At 39.2% G+C, this 25,341-nt stretch overlaps 2 protein-coding genes across 3 annotated transcripts in view; one reads left to right on the top strand and one right to left on the bottom strand.

Annotated features, from left to right (window-relative positions):
• The window catches only part of galnt13 (polypeptide N-acetylgalactosaminyltransferase 13), a 38,921-nt gene extending 17,897 nt beyond the window's left edge, over positions 1–21,024 (bottom strand). For both annotated transcript variants that reach the window (XM_030757945.1, XM_030757944.1), the window contains exons 1-9: positions 20,636–21,024; positions 14,931–15,211; positions 10,196–10,364; positions 8,021–8,187; positions 7,040–7,247; positions 4,077–4,247; positions 3,296–3,413; positions 2,237–2,417; positions 518–657 (exon numbers count right to left, since the gene is read on the bottom strand). In XM_030757945.1, the coding sequence (XP_030613805.1) occupies positions 518–657; positions 2,237–2,417; positions 3,296–3,413; positions 4,077–4,247; positions 7,040–7,247; positions 8,021–8,187; positions 10,196–10,364; positions 14,931–15,072 (1,296 nt within the window). In that variant the 5' untranslated portion in view covers positions 15,073–15,211; positions 20,636–21,024. The remainder of the gene's footprint in view (positions 1–517; positions 658–2,236; positions 2,418–3,295; positions 3,414–4,076; positions 4,248–7,039; positions 7,248–8,020; positions 8,188–10,195; positions 10,365–14,930; positions 15,212–20,635) is intronic.
• A 2,493-nt stretch (positions 21,025–23,517) lies between these two features.
• On the top strand, positions 23,518–24,872 carry rprma (reprimo, TP53 dependent G2 arrest mediator candidate a). Its single transcript, XM_030758381.1, has one exon. It carries the CDS (start codon positions 23,752–23,754, stop codon positions 24,058–24,060), a length of 309 nt encoding a protein of 102 aa, XP_030614241.1. The 5' UTR covers positions 23,518–23,751; the 3' UTR covers positions 24,061–24,872.
• The last annotated feature ends 469 nt before the right edge of the window (positions 24,873–25,341 follow it).

Genomic DNA, 25,341 nt, shown 5'->3' with positions numbered 1-25,341 from the left:
ATTTGGTGCTATATGAATAAAACTGAATTAAACTGAGTTGAACTAAAGTCATACGACTCCATTTCTACCTATTAAAATCCTATGAAAAATCAGATTTTTAGGGTAGGTAACTGATAACATATAATAACAATGTTTGGGAAAGATTGTTTTTTAAATGAATTTTTCCTTACAGAGCAGAAGACAAAACTATTTAGAATGCATACACGAGCCTTATCTCACCCATCCGGCATGCATGGTGTAACTGTGTAAACATGTGAGAGAGATCAATACCGACTGCATGAACATCTTCGCATTTGTTTATTATACACGTTCAATACAAACAGCTGGGGATGTTTGTTTTCATCTTGTTTTGTTAAGCCTTTCCTGGATCCTGATATTCTCAGGCTTTATTGCACACGAAAAAAAAAATGCCGACAAAAAACAAGGCCAGGCGCTAGAAGGATATATCTGACTGAATGCTGAAGGAGTATGTGTATGTGATACATTATAGAAGATCAGAGTATAAGAGTGCTCATACTTCACCAAGAGAATAATATCTTCTTGGGATCTGGGAGTCTGGGTAGATGTTCTCTAGATACCAGGAGAATGGTTTGCACTTTAAGGCGTCGCGGAGGGCTTTACGGGATGAGACGTCTCCGTAGTCTACCCGCATCACGCCTGCAAATGAAATGTCAAGACAAGAAATGGAGCCATATGTATCAGTGCGCATCATCAGTAACGTTAGCAGCCACATTTTCAGCTCTGAAAATAGGATGGTGTTATTTTCCGTGCACCACTGGGACAAAACACCAGGTGGAACCTTTATGAAGAAAAAAAAAACTTTACCTGAAAATATGCCATAATGTTAGCCTGCAACCCCATTTATAAACACAGCATAATCCCGAAGATGAAGCCTCTCCTTCAATAGCACACAAATGAAACAACTGCGCAATAACTGTGGGCCACGATGTAAGTTATTTTAGCCAAATGTAAACTGCCTGATGTTTCAGCCTTGACAAAACTAAAGACTGAGAAAGGATTAGACAGCGACTGGGCACAGACACTTACAAACACATTAGACAGATGGTTTCTTCCTGGAGTGCCTCTTGAGGACTCGGAGCTTGCATGCAGATACATTCAGGGTGGTAATTTAATATAAAAGAGCATGATTGCAATGAGGGAAAACAGAGAACAGTTTTCAAAAACCAGCCAACATGGAAGACCTACAGCACTGTACACTATGTATCTATCAAACACGACAAAAATATTGCAAAATATTGTAGTACCAATAACGCCTCACGCTTTAATGTGGGAAATAGAAATATCAACTTGGCAGATAAAAGCAATGAGCTGAAGGCTACTTTTCTCTTCCTCTCCTTCTTTCTGTGTGTAAGGCCTAAGCATGTTGTAGATCAGCCTCATAGATCCAATGCAGAGGAAAAACAAGGAAGGGGGTACACTTTTAATAGGATGCCACTCCCAAATTCAGCCTGAGCAACATACTGTGTTCTTCTGCACCAATAAGGGAGGTCTGGCAGTAGCACAGCACAGATCATTCTCCCTAATGTCCTGGAGGAACAGACAGTCATTGCGGGGCCACAATACGCAGAGAAACTCATCCATCACAGCCCTGGCTCTGTCTGCACACATGCCCATGGAGAATCCTGCCTGACTGAGAGGAAGAGAAGGTCACAATTTGTGCCGTAAGATAGACAGATTACGGATGATCCCTTATAGGTTGGCTGGCATCTAAAACACTTAACCAGAGATTTCCGGAATACTGCTGCCTGCTAAAGGGTAATCACATTACTAAGTCGACAGATGGGGGGCACTCGTCTCTCAATCTGCACAGTCGTATTTGTTCTAGTTTGTCCGTGTATGTTTGAGCTCCGTTGGGAAGATCTGAGCCTGAGTTTAGGAGAGCACTAAAAATGTATCGTAAAGAAGGAGCCACATTAAACTCCAATATAAAAGTAAAAGAAAATGTACATTTGCATAGGAATAAAAAGCAGTACCTTGCAAGAGAATGAAATGGAACAGACATGTCTTTCCTTTTTGCACCAATTTGCTAAATTTGTGTAACCACACAGGGATCCAGTAATGAGGTTTGTTCAGTGCTGCACGCTGAACTTCCTCTTTTAAAACATGTAAAAATCCATGCTATTTTCAACATCTTTGTCTTCAATTTCTCATCCTCTGTATCTGTGTGAGTGGCAGAAAGATGTATTGATGTGGTGGCAGTTTCATTGCTCTGTACCTGGTGATATGATATAAAAGAAGTCTTTGAAATCATCCATCCAGACTTCGGCCAGGCGCCTGTTGTTTTTGTTGATGACTTGGCCTGTTCCTCCAGGGAAACTATATGGGGTGGCCTTCCGGAAAACATGGCCCACGTGTGAACATGTTACAATTTCCAAGGAGCCACCACATTGCCAGATCTGCAAGCACAGAGACGAGGCAGATTTATGTAGCGTGTAACAGGAAAGCAAACAAATAGGCTGGATACAATCTGATGAAACAGTCAGTGAACGCCTGTTCCCTTTGTTCTCACTCCTTGATGCTTACCTGACCTACATAATGAAAAATTTGTCACCAATAAAAAGATTTGCTCTTAAATTTTAACAGCATGCCATTCTAACACACACATACACGTACACTTGCTGCAGATTTGTTTGTGATTGTATGCTGCAGCTCACAGGCATGCCTTAAAACAGCACTTCATGTTTTCTGATTCATAACTATGAGCTGTGATCACAGGACAAAAACAGCTTCTATAAACTGCCTTTGTCACAGTTGCTGGTACAGTAGGTGTCCCCAGAACCAAATTTCCCATGATAACAAATACAGAAAAACTCATGAGATGAAATACCAGCCACGCTATCACAACTGGTAACAGTAATAGATGCTTTGTAAAAATAAACTGTACAAACATAAAGCAAAGAGCCTGAATATTTTTCCCTTAGATTCATGTAAGCTTAAAGCCAACTAGACACCATCTTATCATTTGATCACACTCACCTAAGGCTTTCATGTGATGTCAGAGTACATCCTGTATAGTTGTGACACTACTACACTGACTAAATCTGTTCATAGATATCTGCCAAAGTGCAACAGTACATTTCCCAGGATGATTACACAAAGAAAGGGGAATATCACAACCCAATTAAAGCTGCCTGATCCAGGCTGAAACTGATATATTAGTATAGAGAAGGTCCTGTATGGCGATCTGATTTCCAGAGTCCTGTCCTAAACCTTTCCCGCTGTGGAAAATATGGATGCCACTTACATTAACAACCTCCTGCTGTCAGTCACTTACTCTAAAAGACATTTCCAGGTTTTCTCCACCCCAAATATCCATCCCCGGATCGTAACTCCCAATTTCTTCAAAATATGTCTTGTCTATAGAGAATAATCCTCCTGCCATGGTGGGAGTCCTGCAAAAGACAACAAATTAAAGCAAAAACACAAAACCCTTCTGTAATATTTCATCTCCTCACGCTGAATTCGTTAGCATCTTTTTTGGTAACTAAAAGGAACATTGAGGATATAATAAATGGCCAATTTGCTTGACAAGCTGAAACAAAGCCTTTGAGGGGCAATTACTTTTTATATTTGAATTCATTCTATACTCAAGTCAACCCTAAATAAAGGATGTTGTTTGTTGCTTGGAGTGATTTGCATACAGATGGGTTTTGTGAAGTCAAAAAAAGCAACTCTAAGCAGTTTCTATTTTCCCGTTTTAAAATACATGGATACTTCTGCTACAAAGAGAAACATCACAACTCTGTGGACTCGATTTAGGCAGTAGCTGGCATCAGTGGGACACAGAGGGAAAGATGATCTATTTCTAGCTGCAGATAAAAATGGCACTCTTCATAAAAGAAGTTTTTGTGGAGAAAAATACTTTCAGTGTTTTCTCTGTAGCCTGCTGTCAACACACACACAAAAAAAGAATTTAAGTAGACTTACAAAACAGACTTAATTTTTTGTTTTGTGCGTGTCTAATTTGACCTCTCTTCTCTTAATTCAAGACATCATGAGAGTGAAAAGTCAGACTTACATTTAGCACCAGAGGAAGAGGAAATATACATTTGTACCTGACGGGGAGTGTTCTGTCCCCTTTGCGTCGATCCATTTCCCGCTGAGGAACGGGGTACCATCGGAAATTCAGCTTCCAGTTGAATCCACCATAAGTCATATCTGAACCTGCCATGTATTCGAAGGTCTCATCACTGATGACATCTATGATAGGGCACACCACGGCTGTCCTGAAACACACACAGCGTCAGATTCAATGTTCAGATCAATGATGAGGCCGACGCTGATATGAAGTGCATGGTGTATTATCATATTCAATGTACTTCAACATCCCACCATCAATTAATCGACTACATACTGTGGAAAAAAAGCAGGTTCTGGGTTGTACCTGCAAGTTCCATGTACACCATGCCAGCAACTAGCTATTACTGAAGAAAATGATCATTAATCATAATCCGTCGCAATCAGATGATCATTCACATTTTGATTACTAATAATTAGTGTATAAAACGTTACAAGAAAATGTAAAAATGGCATCATCAAATGTCTTGCTCTCTTGTTTTGTTTGTTTTGTCCAGCCAACTGCTGCAATATAAAACAGAAAAACAGAAAATAACCACATTTAAAATGTAAAACCAGCAACCAATTGGCATATTTAGTTGACTGAAGGACTTAAAGAATTGTTAACTGGTAAACAATCAACATCTTCTTGGTGTTTTCATGCTGAAAAATAGCTGTTACATTATAAAAACAGATTCAAAGAAAGTGTTAATCTTAATAACTGTACAGTGGCCATCATGAGAAACCCTGTTTTGACTTTGTGAAATACAGATAAAAACAGAATACAATGACTTGCAAATCATTTAAACCCTAAGCAATGTATAAAGACAATATATTAAATATTAAGTTGGAATATCTATATAGCTAAATATACGTTGAATTTGTAGCCAACGACATGTTTAAAAAAACGCATCCAAGATAAGGTGGAGCTGGGGGGAGAACAAGGATTGTGTAACGGTTTGAAGGGCATAACAGCAGAATAGCACTGAGTTTTAAAGGACAGGGATCTGAGAGGCTGATTGGCTTTGGAGAAGGAGTCAAGAAGATTACAGGATAAGAGGGCTGAGGGCAAAATTAAGAATGAGCGGAATTTAAAATAGTGGGAAAGCGGAAATGACCAAAGAAAGGATCAACGGGGACAACAAAAACACCTAAAAAGGCAGGTAGATGTAATAACACAGAGCTTCATTTCTTATGAAAAAGCATCACTGAAATATTCAGAGTCCAGGGAGATCTCTGCACACAAAGGACATGGTGAAAAAACAATATTGAATCTTGAATATTTTGTGTACCATCAGGCAGCACTGGAGTAGAAATAAGTGTTACAATTCTGTAATGAAATCCCTTCATGGGCTCTGAAAATGATCACAATTGAGTACAGTTTGTTGCTGCTAAAAATCTGCCATGCAAAGAAAAACAAAGTCCAGAGGCTGAGCTTATTTAAGACAGATTAAGAGGAAGTGGGTAAACTGTCAAGTGGGGTGATGGAAATCACAGATAATGCATCCTATGGGATAAAGAGGAAAAGGAACACCTAACTTGTCATCAGCACACAGTAGAAATGAAGAAAAATCTTAGAGTATACAGTACGAGTCAAAGGTTGGGACACACTCACCCATTCATATGAATAGGTGAGTGTGTCCCAATGTTTGGGCAGCTGCCAAACAATGGAAAACATTTCACTTTCAAACCCTCTCAATTCCCAAAAGTGTTGTTAGAAGAAGAGGGAAATACAATTTTGTAAAGGACTGCATTGTTTTTGTTGAACAGCAGTATAGCTGCATAGGAAATAGCGTTGTATAACTACTGATTGCAATATAAATGCATTTACTTCTTCTCAGAATGGCAGCAGATAAAATGATTTCTTTATCAAAAACAGCAGGTCTGGAAATTTAAAGAATAATCTTTGAACATACAGTATACTTTCTATACCATCTCATCAGTCTGCCCCAGACTTAAAGACATCAATACATGTGCAGCAGCATTCAGTAAAAGTGTAATGGCTCCATAATACGATATTCTAAGTCATATGATACCAATTTCCTCCTGAGGGTAAATGCATGTGTCTGACCCCAGATAAGGTAAGAATCACAGGAGGATCATTATCAATCCAATCAATCATTCATTCCTGTCACTCACATGCAGCAGATGACATAGTGTTTTCTACAGAGAGCGGGTAAATGCCTTAAGCAATATCTTAATATTCTGATAAACAGCATAAACTAAGTAAATCCTTCATCACTTTATATCAAAACCATTTGTTTAATGGTTTTACAGACACAGCGAGCTGAACAAAAAGGTCCTGCATTTAATTTGACTTCCCCTCCTGACTCACTTTCTTTGATCATCTTCACCTGCGTCTTGTCACCCTGCTGTGTCCACTTCCCCTCATTACCCTCACATGTATAAATAGTGTTGTCTTCCCTTCAGTCCTTGTCTCAGTGTATGTGATCATCCTCTGTGTGGTTTCTCTCCATGCGCTTGCGGCTTTGGTTTTGTCTCACCTTTTGGATCTTATCTTTGCTTTTTGGACTTCTGCCATCAGCCTAATTAAATGGCTTGCCTTTTGTTAAATCCTGCAATCTCCTGTGTCTGCATTACACTCCAAACAGTTTGCATAACCTGCAGAAATGAGCTTTGTCTCTGAGATTGCAGCATAATTATCGTCACCTATCAGCAGTGTCAGGCAGCATAATTATAACTGAAAGTTTGCTTTCCCATCAGTATTCAGACAGAGTTTTGGCTCAAACATCTAATGATGCAACTTGGGCAAAATATGATAACAGCAGGAAAAAAGCCTTTTTTAAGATGCAATAGGAAGACTAAATTGTCCAGTAATAGGAGGTTTTGCAGCAGTGTGTGCACTGTTCCCAAAAAATTAAAATATGCATCATTTCTTATCAGTACCTTCAAAATCATCATTAGATTCAAAATACTCAGTGAGGTCAGTTTTGGCTCCTACCTGTCCTCTTTGATGCGAGCCAACAGGGGCTCCAGCCAACCAGCAGTACATTCGCAGTGAGCGTCAAGAAAGGTGATGACCTGACCGGTGGTGGCAGCTGCCCCCCTCAGCCTGGCTCTGATTAGACCTGAACGCTGTTCCATCCTCAGGATCCTCACCGGCACCTCCAGGGTTCGCACATAGTTCTCCAGTTTCTTCTTTAGGAAGTCTGAAATAAATTATACAAAAGAAAATTATACAAAATAAGAAAATAAGATGATGGGATTTCAATTAGGTCATCAAATGAATAGTTGGAGCTGGTCAGCTTATAGATGTAATATTAACCCATTCTGTGCCCCATATATTTCCAAGTGAGAACTTATGGACTTCATAACAAAAGCCAAAATGTTTAAAATGAGGATGATATTTAATTTTTGTGGGCTACAGAACTATAAATTAATAAGGTACAACTAATCACAGCACAATCCCTTGAGCACATAAATATTGTTCTTAGATCATCAGAGAGCTGTGCCACTTAAATTAATGGCACAACTGATACAGAGAGAAATACTTTACTTTCAGTATGTAACAACTAACAAAAAATGCTTAATAACTGTCATATGACAGAACTCAAACCTGGAAACCATTTTTTCTGTAATCCTCAAAAATGTAATATCTCCTTATCAATGTGTTTTCACTCTTGAATCTTCAACATCACCACCTCCCCACCCCCCAATAATAAGGTAAATTCTAACCACAAACATCCTTTGTATGCTGTGATGTACAGAAATGCACTCTAGGGGTGACATTTTCCTGACAAACTGAAAGAACTGAAGTATACATTGATCAGAAGAACCCAAAGTGGATTAAAATCACCACCATCAATTAAACAAAACTCATATATACTGTATCATATACATATACATGCTGTTTGCTAAACCGTTAGCCTGTCAGGTATCAGAAACTACTTTTTGCTTACTATCCACAGCACAGATTACCAACCTCGCTCGCTGGCATCATCCACTAGGATAATCTCCACTAGCAAGTGTTTGGGAGAGCGGTTGATTACGCTGTGAACGGTTCGCAGCAGGGTGCTCCATGCCTCGTTGTGAAATACGATGACAATGCTCGTGTGGGGCAGATCATCTGCGTACACCTTGGTCTTACAGCTGACAGGGCAACACAGAAAAAGGCAAATCAGTGACATAAAAACTGAACAGAGGAAAGTTTCTTTAAAATTGCATGTGGAGTATCACAAAGTAGATGTTAAGAAACCAGGAGTTTTAGAGCTTTTTTTAACCCCTTACTTTAAAGTCACATCTACTAGAAGTTCATTTAAAGAATGCTTTTCCCTTTGCTGATAAAATAACGTGGACTCCTTTTTCCAATAAAGAATTAGTATGTTCAAATAAATGACCCAAAACTACAATTTACCATGACTAACATACTTTCTCAACATCACCACGCATCCCTGTGTTTGAACCTAAACATTACTGCACACACCCTGGAATTTGTTGCTGTAAAACTACTGAGTTTTTTTCAAAATGCAGCTCATTATTTTGTATCTGAGAACATAATCAGAGTTCCCTGGTGTTATCCGGTGCTGCCATCAGTGCAAAAATACTGTCACATTAGGTTTACTGACAGATATCGCGAAAAAAAGTAGAAGAAGTTAAACCAGTGTTGACAGCTATGTCAGTATGTCCTTGGATTAATGTGACTTATGTCAAAGCCAAAGGGTGAGAATGTGTCAAACTTGGGATGGTGCTGTAGTCAGTGCTGTTGAATAAAGAATTAGCTACGTTACAGAAGAGGATGTGGACAGCAAAGGCAGCATGTATGGCTAGAGGACGGGTGGGAGGAGGTGATGGAGGGTGAAAAAAAGCTACCGGAGCAGACAGCATTGCTAGTTTTGTCCTGTCTATTCAATGTGACAGCGCTGACTGACACAACTAGGCCAGGGGTGCTGCCTTGAAGACAAAATGTTATTGCCTTTCAGAGGCAATGCAGATATTCTGCACAGATCTGGATCATTTTCACAACACGGCTGGTAAAATTTTGCTCAGCTCAGCTGTGCTCTGTAATAAAGATGCTGTATTATTTATACAGACCTATAATGGGCAGAAACACTGGAAGTTCAAATCATCTGAAAATTCACCTTTTTTTTTCTCTAATACAGTTTTTCATTTGCACTATGTAAATTGATTTTTATTGTATCCATTTTTTTTTCCACGTGCCAGAGAATCTGGAGATGTCACCTTTTTAATACAGGCAAAAACAGGAGCTTAAACATGAAGAATGTAGGAGCATAAAAGGATCATTTTGTGGCCTGTTTCTCATTTGACAGGTAGAGACTCTGATATCCACTTAATGAAAGTGCTGTGGAGAACTCCACTGGAATATTTAAACATGAATCACTTGAATATTATCCCCACAAACATCCTTTAAGCAGACTTAAATGAATGTGCTCGTGTTTCATGCAAGATGCATTTTGAATTTTCATTAGGTGTTCAAGTGGATCTTGAATGACAGTAAACAAACCCTCCTCCCATTCAAATGTCAGGCCTAATGCACAACCCAACTCATTATTAAAGATATCTTTTCACAGTGGGTACAGTTATTACTAATAACATATAATGGACTCAACAGTTTAAATTTTAACCGTTGCTTAGTTTAGCACCTTTCCTTAGATTGTGCAGTCCTTATGAGACTATACAAAAGTAAGAATCCAGACTTTCTGGTCTATTTAGCACATTCATTACGAGGTATGCTACTATCTTTATTCAAGAGTATGGTCTTTCAATTTGATAGCATAATTTCTTGATTTTACTTTCAGATATCGTTAAGCTCTCCCTGCAATCTCCCTTGCACTCAAATAATCTCTGTGCAGCTTTGTTCGGCTCTTGCTCAAAACTGTGTGTGTGTGTGTGTGTGCTGCACACTGCGCTCTGGTTTGCAAGGTGTTTGCTTTGAGTAGGGTGAGTTAGTCTTAATCTCTTATTCTCTGTTGCTTTCTGACTATGAGTTAATTATATGTTAGTCAAAAACTCTGCTGGAATGTCAAAGTGACAAAAAAAAAACTCTTAGCAATGATGGTAAAAGCATTGTGTACTGTGAAATGTGTGAACAATAGCGCGATTCACAGTATTCGTCTAGATGACACCCAAACTTACGCACCCATCCAGCCTCACATCTGGCAGGCTCCTGTTGAGTGCAATCATGTCACTAGCCATCAGATTGAACTGGTTAATCTTAAAGAGCTCCTTCATTTTCTCCTGGTCATCCTTAGGGATGTTTACTGCTTTGCCCATCTCACCAGGGCCCTCATGGCTCCGCGATATCACTGCTGTAGCATAACAAAGAAAACACAGAAAAATATTTAGTAAGAAAATGCATCTTTTTCTCATTAATGAGGCAAAAAATTAACATCAAACTGCATTATAAAACAAATCCCATTACACAAAAAAAAAAAAAGATCTATTCGGGCTCTGCGGAACAAGGAGAGTGCAGAAAAGCATGCTTGTTCTATTTCTGTCCACTTTATAAATTTTCAAAACTCATATACTAGCCAGAGCATAAAAACCTAATTTTCCAGATCAATGTGCATGTGTGTTTTATAGCAGAAATAAATGTACTGGCAGCTGGTGTTCACACATGAATAGCATGTCATGTTCACATTTATTATATTATTATAATACCGCATATATATATATATATATATTTAAAAAATGTGAAAGCCTTTAAAAGCGTGCGCTATTAAAAGCAAGGAAAAATTTGTTTCTTCAAACATCAGTGCATGCTCAACAGCGAAAAACCTTTAACACAAAGACAGTGCATGCACTCTGCTTAAGCTCTCTCCTGGTGGTTATGGCTTAGGCTGACAGGGTATTAAGCACTGTACACTTTGGCAGCTATATTTAATTTAAAAATTTAATCTATTAGGAGGTTTTGAATTCAGAGATTTAGGCCAATGTATTAATAGGTGAAAAAGCTGTATGACAGCAAAACAACTGCAACACTTCAACAGTCTCCTTTGCTATCAAAGGCCTGGAAAATATCAGCATAGCTACTGGAGCTGCACAGTGCCAGCTCCCCTCACCAAAGGTAAATAACCACCCATTGATTTATGATTCTGCTCTCTCTCGCCCTCTCTCTCTAATAATCTCTTAGAACAGAGGCTTTGATTTCCATGAAAGGGGGACACATAGTTCACATTAGCTGCATGGCCTCCTGTTAAGAGGATTTCCTAAGACCCTTTGTGGAGACATACTGGGAACGGTCGGATTGTAACCTCAACTGATCCTGCTTTTTCTTTATAATGCCGCTGACACTCTCCATTTGGACACCAGCTGACATCTGATGGACACAGCTCGAGAGCTGAGCTGGATGACTGAGTATCAAAACACATCCTCAGCCTGCTCCAGCCATACTCCAATCCATCATTCTTTGCGTGTGGATAAACACGGGTCAGGAGACGTCTTGCAAAAAGAGAGAGCATCAAGCAAACCATCAATAGCAGTTTAGGTTTCTAAAGACACTGTAGTGAAATTGCCAGCTGCAAAGCTGAGGCTGTGCATTACTGCTTGATAGATGGATGGCAGCCAAACTGCAGTGCAATGACCATATGCTGGAAGCTGTGCAGTACAGGGTCATGTTACCTGAAGGCTAAACTGTATTGCCCAATTTATTTATTTATTTTTATTTTTTTATGAAAAAGCTGCTGAAGATGTATGAGAGTTGCAATAATAAAAAAGGTGTTAAAAAGGCAAACGGAAGGTGCTAAAATAAGAGTTAAATGTGTAATTCTGTGTAATTACTCAAGCTTAAACCTAAAGTATACAGATAAAAAGTTCACGTCGTATCGAGTTTTGATTATAAGCTAAGATCTATGTGCAGTAAACACTGCCATTTCATATTAGGATTTGAGCTTTGTGCAAGGCATTAGGGGGTTTTTTTCTTCAAAGTCTTCAATGGTCATGAAGCTTGCCCTAGTGGAAAATCCAAACTGGAAGGGATCTTTTAATAGTCTTCCCCTGCTCTGTAGGCACCAATTAGCTTCACAGCTTCACTTCAGATCGTCGGTCAGTTTCTTAAAGGAGCCGACAACATTTGAAGGGTCTGATAATTTATCAGTCTCGGAATTATCATTAACTGACACTCCCTAATGATGCTTCTTGGCCTGATTTCCAAGCCCTTATCAGTTGATTAGGGAAAAACTATCTAATGACGTTCTGAGTCTAAGCCAGTATAAGTGTGTATAAATGTTAAGACAGTCTGGATCCAAGTTATTAACAAAAGAAACATAAGGAAACAGTTCAACAGACCAATGTAATTTGCAATCTAATTAATTTGCTTAGTTTTTAGAATATTTCCAGTCTTCTGTGCTACTGTGGAAGCTAAAACAGCAAGAAAGGCTCTGGAAGAGAGAGATGCAGAAGTGGAGAAGCAGAACAGTAGCCAACATGCTGTTTAAGCGAAGCCAGATAAGAGTAGAAGCCACAGGTGAGATAAACATACACACATGTGTGTGCGGAGATTTTGTGAATTTATCACATGACTTCTAAGGTTCCCCTGTTGTTTTCATTCTCATTTACTTAGAAAAAGATCTGTGTAGTGTTACACAGTTGGGGTCTTCTTCTTAGCCTCAATCCATTCTCATTTATCCAGACATTATCTCCTCTTCTTGCCTCTGCTGCTTCGTTCTGCTTCCTGCCTGCATGTCTGGCACAGCTGCCATTTCATTAAAGATCAGAGAAACTCCTCTTGAACACAAAACCACAGTAGACCATGAACACACATCACACAGAGTACTACACTGCTCTGATATGCACTGTACCTGCAACACACTCTGGTGGTACATGACAGGCAAGAGGTTTTGTTCATACAAAGATTCAAGGCAATTAGGATAAGAAATTCAAATGTACCATCTGGAAATGTAGAAGTACACAGAACTGCCCTAATTATTCTTGGCATAGATGCAAAAAAGGTGCTGGAAACATTCCTCGGAGATCTTAATCCATATTGACATGATAGCATCACACAGTTGTGGTAGATTTGTCGATGGCACATCTATGATGTGAATCTCCAGTTCCATCCAAAGGTGCTCTATTGGATTGAGATCTGGTGGCCGTAGAGTTTAATTGAGTGAAATTAATTTGAGATTATCTGAGCTTTGTGACATGGTGCATTATCCTGCTAGAAGCAGTCATCAGGAGATGGGCACGCTGTGGTCATAAAGCGATGGATGTGTTCAGCAACAGTGCTCCGCACAAATTGAGACTCATCAGACCAGGCAACATTTTTTTCCAATCTTCTGTTGTCCAATTTTGGTGAGCCCATGTTGAACTGCAGCCTCAATTTCCTGTACTTAGCTGACAGGGGTGGCACCTTGTGTGGTCTTCTGCTGCTGTAGCAAATCTGCTTAAAGGTTCGACAATGTTATGCATTTAGGGATGCTCTTCTGTGTACCCTGGCTGTGGTTATTTGAGTTGCCGTTGCCTTCCTATCAGCTTGAAGCAGTCTGGCCATTCTCCTTTGACCTCTGACATCAACAAGGCATTTTCACAAAGAATTACTACTCACTGGGTATTTTCTATTTTTCAGAACATTCTTTATTGTGTGGGAAAATCCCAACACAGATCAGTCCATCTGGCACCAACAACCATGTTCAAAGTCACTTGAAGAACCTTTTGTCCCCATTCTGATGCTCGGTTTGAACTTTAGGTAGTTTTCGTCTCCTACTGTATATACCTAGATGAGTTTCTGACTTGTGACTGGCTGATTACATATTTGCATTAACAAGGAGTTGCACTGGTGTACCAAAGCAGCCATGCCCCTGATTTTAAGAAATCAAATGGGTAAGCTATGAAAAAAAAAAAAAAATTGCTACTTATACAGTTTTTATGGAGGGGAAATTTGCTATAGAGACCAAAACTGTTTTAACAGCAGTCTGTGGGGATTGACTTCCCGCTGAAGTCAACCTCAAGTAACCATTCAAACCCCCAGGGCTTCATTATTCAGCCTCAGAGGTTGCTGCTTGTTCACAACATACTGGCAAGTTTTATTGTGCTTATTGTTTGATGGTAGCTTTGCAGTACTGGCAATTGTTTGCAATACTGGAAAAGCAAATTTTGTATCCCTTTTTTAAACAAACAAATACCTAACAATTTTAAGCCCAAAAAGAACATGGGAATTTGTGTCAAACTAAAAATTATATTTACATTTGACAGCTGAAAAAAATAAGGTTACAGTAAACCAGATAAAACTTAAAACACCTGCCCTGTCATTGCAAATTCCAGTGTTTTCTATGACACAGTTCATATGCACAGAAAATCATCAAATCTCAAGAGCAAAGTAACTCCAATGTAACACAAGACTTTTGTGTGGTAATGTATGGTCACTTGCAGCCCAGTATCATTGTAACCTTAAAAGCAGATTACTAAGCCTCTTAGAAACCTGCTTACTTGAGGGCATGTGAGGAAATGAACTCTGCTAGAGGAGGTGTGTTACACTGATTTTAAGAACATACCAAAACACACAAAAATACAGTTTTACATCAAAACATATCTTCATCGGTTTCATTTCATAATCCATTTAGCAAAAAAGATACACTACATCAAATGTTTCTAATTCATATAAATTAATTAAATTTGTTCTAGCTCAATAACTACAATTTTTACCTTTTTTTTTAACATTTCCATCAACTATTAACGATCTTTTTCAGATGTTTTAGGTGTTTTTGTGTCCTTTTAGGCAAAGCTTCCCTCTCAGTGAAATTTATTTTAATGCGATTTGTCACAGATGATGAATATTTTACATTGAAGCGAAATTATAAAATGTATTAGGTCTGCAGCTTACATTCTCATGCATGCTTGATGCAAAACAACAGGGAAATTCTGCAACATCAATTTACCTCGAAGCGCGGGGAGCAGCGAGCGGTCCTTCCTATCATCACATTTGTTACACTCGCTGAAGTACAACAGCAAGAACACATCCACCAGCACCCACACTAAAGAGGTGGTCAACACCACCTTGCAGTAGACAAACCGTCGCATCACCTCTCTGAGATGACAGCCAGGCAGGTTGATAGGGAGCACTTAGGAGCGCTCGGGCTGCCAGTGAAGAGTCTGAAGTCCTGAGACAGGGTGAAGAAACAGGGAAGAGGCCAAGCAGGTTTGACTGGGGGGCATCATCCTTCAGAAGAGGGGAAAAAATTAAGACAGAATACTAAATTTAATGTGAAGACACATCAGAACAGTTTAAGTATTTCTGATTTATTTTTTCAGCCATGTTCTAGTCATGTCCCAGCTGCTTCATTGATTTAGGAATCCAACCATTATAAAGCTTGAATTTTCCTTTTGTAAGCTATTTTGTAATTGATCTCCTTGTGTGATTTGGGTCATTGTCTTAGAAATGTATGAAAACATGCAAATGGACTTTTGCAAGCTGCAATTTTTTTTTGCCAGCAATGGTTCAGTTTGTGATGTAACAACAATTAAGTTTATGCATAAGTTCAATAAGGAAGTTCTGTATTTACTCATCTGGGTATTAAAGTTTCTAATCTAACTTTACATCACTTCCTCTTTCCCACTCTATCAAACTTGATTCTGTCATCATTCTGGCCCAATCATTTTCCTGCCCGCCTTCTTCACGCTACAAGCCTCTGTTCCATGTGTTTCTAATCTTAATGTTCTTCTATCATTCTGCCTTTCTCAGTCTAACTCGTGCGACCTCCTTCTTCCCTGTCTGAACCTCATCTTTGTCACTCAGATCCCCATTCAAGTTTTCACATGCTTCTTCTCCACCACCACCAGCATCTGGACTCCAGGAGTTCCTGCCCTACATCCTACCATTGTTGGGACTGCACTCTGCTATATACAGTCATGGTAAAAAGAAAGGCACCCTCTTTCAATTCCAAGGTTTCACATGTCAGGATATAATAAAAGTACTAAACTCATAAGAGATCTGCCAAAATCAGTCATTAGTTCCTATGGAGCAGTAAGGGTATACTTAGCTTGTGATACAGTGCATGAGCTGGGAGGACCACCAGGCTGCACCCCATGAAAAATGGTCTTGCCTATCTAGTATTAAACTGCCTATCGGACTTAATTGTACATCTTGAGGGTGCTAGGACACAATTCCAGATCATTCCAGCCTATTTTAACCCCTAATTATATGGTGTATCATTGCTCAACCTAATTTAATCTAATGCATTTTTACTACAAATGGCCTGATTGCAATTTTCTTGGCCAATTCAGATTTGTGTGTGTGTGTGTGTATGTGCATGTGTGTGTGTGCGCGCGCGCGTGTGTGTGTGTGAGCTCCCTCCCATTTTTGCTGATTACAAATTTCTTTCTAAGAAGAAACTATAACTGACAGCATATACAATCAAAAATCTGCTTTTTTTCAATGCAACACATTATTTTCAGAATAAAAAAAAAATCAAACTTTACAATTTCCCACACAACTACAGTCAGTTACAGGATCTACCCTCACTTTAATAACTGAAAAGTGCTCCGCTACGGGAAAGAGGTGCATATAATGAAATGAAAATGAGTTGCTATACACCCACCTTTATCTGGCATATTTTACCTCATCAAATAAAAGCAGGTGCCACAGATTTATATAACAAAACAAATGTCAAGTACTTGCATCATTTTCCAGTATGTTTATAACTTCACCACATAACAGGACATTAAACCCTTTTCTCTTTTTCACTCATCTCCATAATTGTACTCATAAACTGCTTTGATCCTTTGCTCACACCGAGGCTGCTGTTGTGTGGCTGGCTCTGAGTTCTGGATCATTTTAGCCACTTTCCCTTTGTTAGATTCTTTAAAATGTTCATGTTCAGCTGTGTGTGGGTGATTTAAGTGTCTGATCAGGTTTGTTGTTCCAGACGTTTTCATAGTGGTCCCCTGTGGTTTACTTTGGTGAAGTTTGAGTCTTCACTTATAGTGAAGAGCTTCCACGCTAATGATACCTTAGTGTTTGGCTGTGCACGTGTTGTACATGCATGAAACCCAATACCTACATCTCAGACTCTACAGGCCTCGTGCATGTTAAATGTTAAAGTTCATGACAGTACAATTAGAGAAAGACTGAGTAAGTAAGGCTTGATTGGAAGGGTTGCCAGGAGAAAGCAGCACAACATGGCAGCACAGCTTAGCCTTGCAAAGTTGCAGCTGAACAAACCACAAGACTTCTGGAACAATGTCCCACGGACAGACGAGACCAAAGTGGAGATGTTTGCACATATACACAGTGCCACGTTTGGTGAAAACCAAAAACAGCGCAAACACCTCGTGTCAGCTGTCAAGCACAGTTGTGAATGGGGTGATGATTTGGGCTTGTTTTGCAGCCACAGGATCTGGGCACCTTGCAGTCAGTGAGTCAACCATGAACTCCTCTGTATGCCAAAGTATTCTAGAGTCAAATGTGCGGCCATCTGTCTGACAGCTACAGCTTGGCCAAAATTTGGTCATGTAACAGGACAATGATCCCAAGCACAGCAGCAAATCTATAACAAAATGTCTGAAAAAAAAAAGAAGTCAAAGACCAGACCTCAACCTGATTGAAATGCTGTGGTGGGACCTTAAGAAAGCTGTGTATAAATGAATGCCTGTACACTTCAATGAACTGAAGCAACATTGTAAAGAAGAGCGTGCCAGGCTGATAAAGTCATACAGAAAAACGATTGCTTCAAGGTACTGTTGCTAAAGGCGGTTCTACAAGCTACTGAATCGTGGGATGTACATAGTTTTTCACACACCAATTCCACATTTTGGCTTCAATTTTTGTTGAATAAATAATTATTGATATGTCATGCTTTTTAGTTCATCTGAGGTTGTATTTACCTCATTTTATTATCTGGTAAGGACCTTAAATGTAAAACCTTCGAATTTAAAGAGGGTGTACTTTCTTTTTACCATGACTGTAGTTTCATATGAGTCTAAGAGAAAATTGTTTATTACTCAGACTCTGTGCTTCTATAAATTATGGTGAATGCTTTCAGTTCTTTGATCTCTCCCTGCTGAACTATACTTGTTTTGTCTTCTTCCTACAGTTGAAATATTTATTTACTGCAAACATTCCTGCTAATATTGATGAACAACATATGAGATGCATTAGTGCTACAAATAATATATCTTCTTCATGCTCAGTGCTTATTTTTGGTATCTTTGTTACAAAAAATAACCAAAAAAAAAAAACGAGGAATGGAGGTCACATCCAGCCTCCCACATTGGACTGACCACAGACCCTTCACATTCTTCCATTTGAGAGGATGAGTGAATGCTCATTTCCCCTTTACAGACTTCACCCACTTCATCAGTAGTGCTGCTAAGACCATCTGGGAAGCTTAAATACCAGAGGCAATTTGCAGAGGTTAAATATCTCATTGGCATGGAACAAGTGCCTCACAATATTTCTGATGAAAAACAACATAATTTTCTGTCAAACAGGACACTTGACTGAAATTATAGGTTTTTATTGAGTGAAAGACTTATGAAAGTATAATCAGTATAGTATTAAGAGTCATGAATAATCCTTTCAGCCATTCAAATAGACAAACCAAACACAGAAATAGCCAGAAGGGTTTCGGTTGTTTAGTTGTTGTTTTTTAACATCTATAACAGAAATATAGCACAGTGATTTAATATCACGCAAGTAGTAAAACAGATCAAACATATTGGATGGTCTTCTGCTTGGTTCCAACCTAAGATGTTGTGGATATTCTCAAAATGTAACATATATTAAACATAGGCTTACATGAGTTTGCACTTCATTGCCAAAGCATTTAGATACAATTTACCCTGTTAGGTACTTTCACAACAAGCGGAAAACGCCTGCAGTAGAATAAGGACACATTTCCTTATCTTTCACATGCAGCATGGTAATGACTTTGCACTCCACACACACACACACACACACACACACACACACACACACACACACACACACACACACACACACACACACACACACACACACACACACACACACACACATATCTCTCACCCCAACTCTCTACCCCCTGTCTAAATGTCCATCACCGAGGCTGACACGGCTGCCTTGGGCTAACCCTTATCTCATTCAAAAACAAGGCAGCCCCTGTCCAGCTGCATCAAGACTGAAATCACAGTGCAGTGGAGGATTTCAGTCACACAGACAGAAACTGCACACCACTAACTTACTTCTAAATGAAGCAGATGGATAGGTCTACACTTAATGAGTGTAATGAACAAAATTGTGTCAGTAAAACTGAAATACAAGTCTCCATCTAGCATATCACCTCCACTCACATGGCAGACAGATCAATGATGATTCTGCCTTTATGGTGTCTGTTTGCATCTCTAACCATCTGCTTCAGTGCATCTGTGAAAAAGATATTTGGGTTTGACTGCGCCAACCACACCACCAGCAGTTTGCTGGTCCGAAGAAGTCTGACTCAATTAGTCCCACCATCTGGACAGATGAATATTTTCTGTCTTCTGTGCACAGCTCCAAAAATATACATCTACATTCTCGGCATGATGCTTTATCCACTCTTTTCAATAGGAGTGTAAACCACCAGCCATTATTAACTGCTTCTCAAGTGACACTTAATTGTGTTGTTAGCAGCACTCTTTGTTGTGAAATGTCTGGTGCAGTGCTACAAGTTAAATTATGTATTCCTCATCCATTCAACAGGAGTGCTTCTACTGTATGCAAATGAACGGCTGTACACTTGAGCTGCCAAACTGTGTTCCACAGTCATATAATTGGACAGGCCACACATCAGCACCTGACAATGGAAACCTGACAGTAAAATGAGAACAAAAAAACATAACAGAAAATGATCTGGTTTTCCTCCTCCACATTTACAGTACAAATCATGGCCATCAGCTGCTGACCATTAAAGGACTCACTGAGGTTTTAAGTGCTTTCCTTATGGATAGGAGAGACCAATCCAGCTTAGTAAAAGCTGGATTGGACTGTGATAATTTTCCATCACACACCTGCATCAAAGTAGCCACAAGTAAAGCTACAATACTTTAAGAGTACTAAACAAATAGTGTGTGTATGTGTATTATTAAGTGTTAAAAACTGGCAATATAAACAATTAATAACTAAGTTAGTCATATTGGCACATACTGGAATATGATATTTGTACCAAAACTCATGTCACATTGGCAGGAGCACTGAAAAATAACAATATATATACCCTGATCTCAGAATGCCCATTAGGCAGGTGATTGTAGCAGCACAAAATCAAAGGCTTACCTGAAGTAAATACTGAATAATCCACCTATAGTTCTCATTATGGCGGTCTTAAAAGTGTTAATTACACTCACTCTATCAATCTTTCATTCATGTTCAGGTAAATTAGGCCTTGGCTTGACAGATTGGTCTGTTAATTGTTAGATGTGACATATAATAAGACGGCAAACACTGTGGCAGCAGCCAACCAAAACCACTCATTTTATAGTAGTATGTATTAAATATAAACTATAAGCAGCGTCTCGGCCACAGTAAGATCACCGTTTAATGGTGTGATGTATAAGCCATAGGAGCGTAATATTTTTCTTCCTATGCAAGGTGTGCACGCATCAGAAAATGGGGACACTCTTTGCTTACCTAAATTGTGGATGGAGTGAACCAGTGACCTGATCCAGCCTCGCTCTCAGACAACGTGTTGAACGTGAACAACATACCCAAATCTACTGTTAAATAGTGGTTAAAATAAACCGGGCCAAATTCACCCTGCAAGCGCATAACATCTCGTAAATTAACACCTAAGTTGCAGTCCATCTCAGTGATGAGTAGTCCAAAATCCAGTCCGTCCAGTAAACCTTTTCATGGTACCTGTATGGACTCCTTGAAATGATCTGTCTCCACCTGAGCCGCACTAAATCGGTCGATATGAAGAGTCTCCATTATTTTTCCCTTTTGCGTTGAAATGGATATGCGGTCACTGCAACAAACGCCTCTCCGCGCACCTGTTCCCCGAGTGAATATTGTAACGGTAAGAGGACAGGCGAGATAATAGTCAGCACAATCTAACCTCAGCTCAGACCGACCTGAATGTGTCCCGTGTCTCCTCTCGGATTGGCTGACAGCGACGTCGCTCACGAAATCCCTTTGAAGCAGAGCTTCATGGGTGTCTGGTAAATGTAGGCGTGTGCAATGCCACCAAATATATTGTAATATTATTATTATTATTATTATTGGTACAGAGTGCGTTTTTGTGTTTTGAAAAATTAAAGGCAATTGTAACTTGTTTATCTAAATACACTTATTTTGATTTTAATTATTTGAAATTTTATTTTGTTTTTAATTAGTTTTCACACTGATATTTATAAAGGCTCTCAGTGAATTATCATAATTGTTTATATTATCACGGAAGAGATTAATTAGGAAAATTGAGAGAATTTTTTTCATACGTACTGCTGCAGTAATAATAATGCCTAAATGCCTCTGCTCCTTTCACTGTATGTAATGATCTTTTATAGACATGGTAGAATAATGGCTTTAAGTTTACTAAAATACTCCACAGTAAACCTACTTCGTAGTATGATTTAGTATTTTTGCCCTTGGAACTATCACAGAGTTGTCCTGTTGTTGATGTTTGTGTTTCACAATAGGGACATGGAGAAAGTTGGTTAAGGTTCACTCTTAGGCATGTGACACCCAGAATTTCACACCTCGGAGTACATGTGCGTCAGAGTCCACAGGGTAAGTCACTGAATTTTTCAGAGTAACAGACAGTTGTCTACCTCGCAGCTATTTTGAGGCAGATATTTAGTGGATCGTGTTGAACAATGCTGCCATCTGCTGTTATTGATGAGAGACTCTCGATTTTGCCTCTGGGCAATTAGCCAGATCAAATCTAACCCAAGCATTTAATAAACATTCAGGGAATCATAATAAGTCTGCTGTACTGTCAACGAAGTACAGCCACAGACTCTAAACTCTCCTTTATTGCCGTTTCATTTAACTCACCGGCAATAAAGCAGCTACAATAAATACTGCAGTGTCTTCACTGTGAGATAAATCTGACTTCCATTCATACCGTAACTGCATAATGTACTATGTACTATGTAGTTTCAGATTAGACTCAAATTATCCACTAGATGTCACTGCAGGTCTCCTTATTAATATATATATGTATATATATGTATATATATATATATATATATATATATATATATATATATATATATATATATATATATATATATATATATATATATATATATATATATATATATATATATATATATATATCTATATATATATATATATATATATATATATATATATATATGTGTGTGTGTGTGTATAAGAGAGAGAGAGAAAGACTTTGTCTAACTGTTTGGTAGGTTTGAAGAGTTTATTTAGTGAAAGTTCTCTTGTACTTTCTTTATAGGAGAATCTTTTGGGGGGGGGGGGGGGGGGTGTAATGTTGTCGTACAACATTACACCCCCCCTACCTATCTGACCTGGTTCTCAGACTACAGGATGGGCCCCACTGGCTGGGCAGTTAAGGTCAGGGGGGGAAAAAAATAAAGCTCAGATGAATTTACATTACCTTTATTTCACAAAAATTTAGAAAGGATCCATTTTGTAGTTTATGATTGGCAAAGTTGTGAGGCATAAGGCATAAACCTCCTGAAGGGAAGTGTAGAGGATGCCACACAGCAAACATATTACATGTGGCAGTAGGAAAAACAGATTAAAATTTGGCTAAAATCCATTTCGGGGTCCTCATATTGTGCATGCTGGCTCATTGTCATGAGCAAAGCCATTGTGAATATCATTTGTAACACTTGTGCTCTTCTTACTATCACAAGTCAGCATGTCTGTGTGTATTAAGTTCTTGCCAGCCTGAAGTGCTATAGACCTACATGCAGCACTTGAAAATTCAGAAACCTAAATGCTGACTAAAGTTAATGGATAATTGTACAAGGCAGCTCAGATCAGTGGTACACGCACACTACAAATATTAATCAATATACTTTACAATTTAAGCAGTAAATGAAATGGAAGCATAAGAAACCTAATTCAATTATTTGAACACATTTACAACATTGCCACATTTACTGCAGCATTTGTAAAGCTTGTGAACCTCACTTTGCATTGATAGGCGTGTTAGTTTAATTTTGAGTTCATGTTTTGAACGGTGCTGGGCTGCAGAGCAATTAAAGTTAGTATATCATGAACTGTAGCCGCATGCAGATGATCTGAGCTGCTTTGGCCTCTCTCTGACATGGGGTCAGCAAAGACCTGTTAAGGTTTTAAATGAACCACCAACTCATTAATCCATGCATGCATGCACACACCAACACACAGATGGCTGCAAACACCCAAACATGCACAACAGACAGTACGTAATGTCCTACATACATGCACATACGCGGCATGGATGCGGTCCGGTCGTATGGTGGCGCTCTTGCTGTGCCATCCTGTTTCTGGAGAACAGCGGCAGTCTGGCTATTTAACGGCGGGGCTGGTGGTTTCATTACGCTCTGAAACTGGCAGCACAACACATGAAATCCCCAGTAATGCGATGCCAAAGCAGCTTGTTAAATTCAAGAGGAGCGCTGTCTGATCTGAGGGAACTTCTTCAACTCGCCGCCTCCTCATCTTTACTTTTCACTTGATGACAATTTCTGTGGGATCGTGCCGAGCGCGTCTTTCCCTCTCTGCCTTCCGCATCTCTCGCACTGAAAGTTTGCTTTGCAAAAGTAGACATGAATAACACCGGCTTCAACCAAACAGAGAGCGGGCTATTCAACAAGACAGAGGAGGTTTTTTGCTGCAACTTTTCATCCGTGGTGACTGATAATGGCTTTGTGGCAGCCGCTCCGGATGAGAGGAGCCTCTTCATCATGAGGGTGGTCCAGATAGCCGTCATGTGCGTTTTATCCCTCACGGTGGTGTTTGGTATATTTTTCTTAGGCTGCAACCTCCTCATAAAATCAGAGGGGATGATTAACTTTTTGGTAACAGACAGAAGACCGTCAAAAGAAGCGGAAGCAGTTATTGTTGGAGCCTACTAACTGATAAGGACATTTACAATGATCATACTCTGATCAGATGGCGACAGATCGGAGACGATATGATGATCAACTGCCTAAACTGCATTTTCATAATGGTACTTAGAAACAAACAAACAAAAGCTCAGAGGAACGGTCACCTTGCAAGAGTAACTGAACTCTGTTGGTGACTGATGTTCACGGGGAGTCCACCTTAATTCTTGTGGCCTTTAATGCCAAGAATGACTAATTCATCTTCAAGAGGTATTGTGCGTTTTAAGCCTCTTTGTGTATTCAGTAGGCTATTTCAAAGCGCACTGTTGTAATTTCAGTATAGTTTCACTGTTTGTCAAGCAACATCCTTTGTCAAAATAGTGGCAAAGTTTTAGTATTTGCTGCTTGGAAATACCTTGCATTGCAAATGCAATGGAGCAATTAAATCTATGTTGTATGCTTCTGCATGCAACGTGCAGTTCTCTATTTTCTGGTGATAGATGTATGAGTGTTTTTGTGGGCAGCGGTGAAAGCCCCAAAATGCTGTGTATCATCTTAATTTAAATAAATTAATTCTGTAATTAAAGTTTACCTCTTAAGATCTATGTTTCTATTATCATCTTGGCCTCCACCACGCCCTCTGCCAAAATAACTGTTTGATTCATAGGTATACACTGTAATAATTAAATTATGTTAAAACACAATAGGGTTTATTGATCCTGATAAAATGTATTGTGAACATTTATCTATAGTTATCAAGAGTTGTACAGTTAGAGGGAACCCAGCAATAGTAGCATACAAAAAATCTTTTGTGTCTTTTGCTCTTTATTAATATTTAGCATCTAAATATGAATTATAACATTTTACCGAAAACAATGCTTTAAAAATGCTATAAATTACAAGGGAAAATCAAAACCAAAAAAAGCCTTCCTGTCCTCCCATGAGAGTCTTGTCTGGGTCAGATTTTGATCCGTGCAGCTTTTTACATCCTTCCTCCTTCTGCCAAAACATCTGTTATGCTCATGCCCCGCTTCACCTGGATTCTACCTCCCCTGGAGCCTAAAAAATGACTTGCTTTGTCAACCCAGGGGGGATGAAGCCATCGGACAATACGCTGCTGTCTGATTGCCCACCTGTGCTCCACACGCAGTTAAACAGAATCAACTTACTTACTTTAAAATGCCCTTCACCCCGTTACTCCCTCCATCTGTTTTACCCTTTCTGATCCATGCATCCCGCCTGACCCAGCCTCACTCTCTGAATGTCTGCATGTTTGTCAAGGTGGAAACTGTCTCAGGACACATTTGATGT

The sequence above is a fragment of the Archocentrus centrarchus genome, chromosome 21 (assembly GCF_007364275.1).
Source record: "Archocentrus centrarchus isolate MPI-CPG fArcCen1 chromosome 21, fArcCen1, whole genome shotgun sequence".
Taxonomy (NCBI): Eukaryota; Metazoa; Chordata; class Actinopteri; order Cichliformes; family Cichlidae; genus Archocentrus; species Archocentrus centrarchus.
This window is presented reverse-complemented; position numbering and strand designations above follow the sequence as displayed.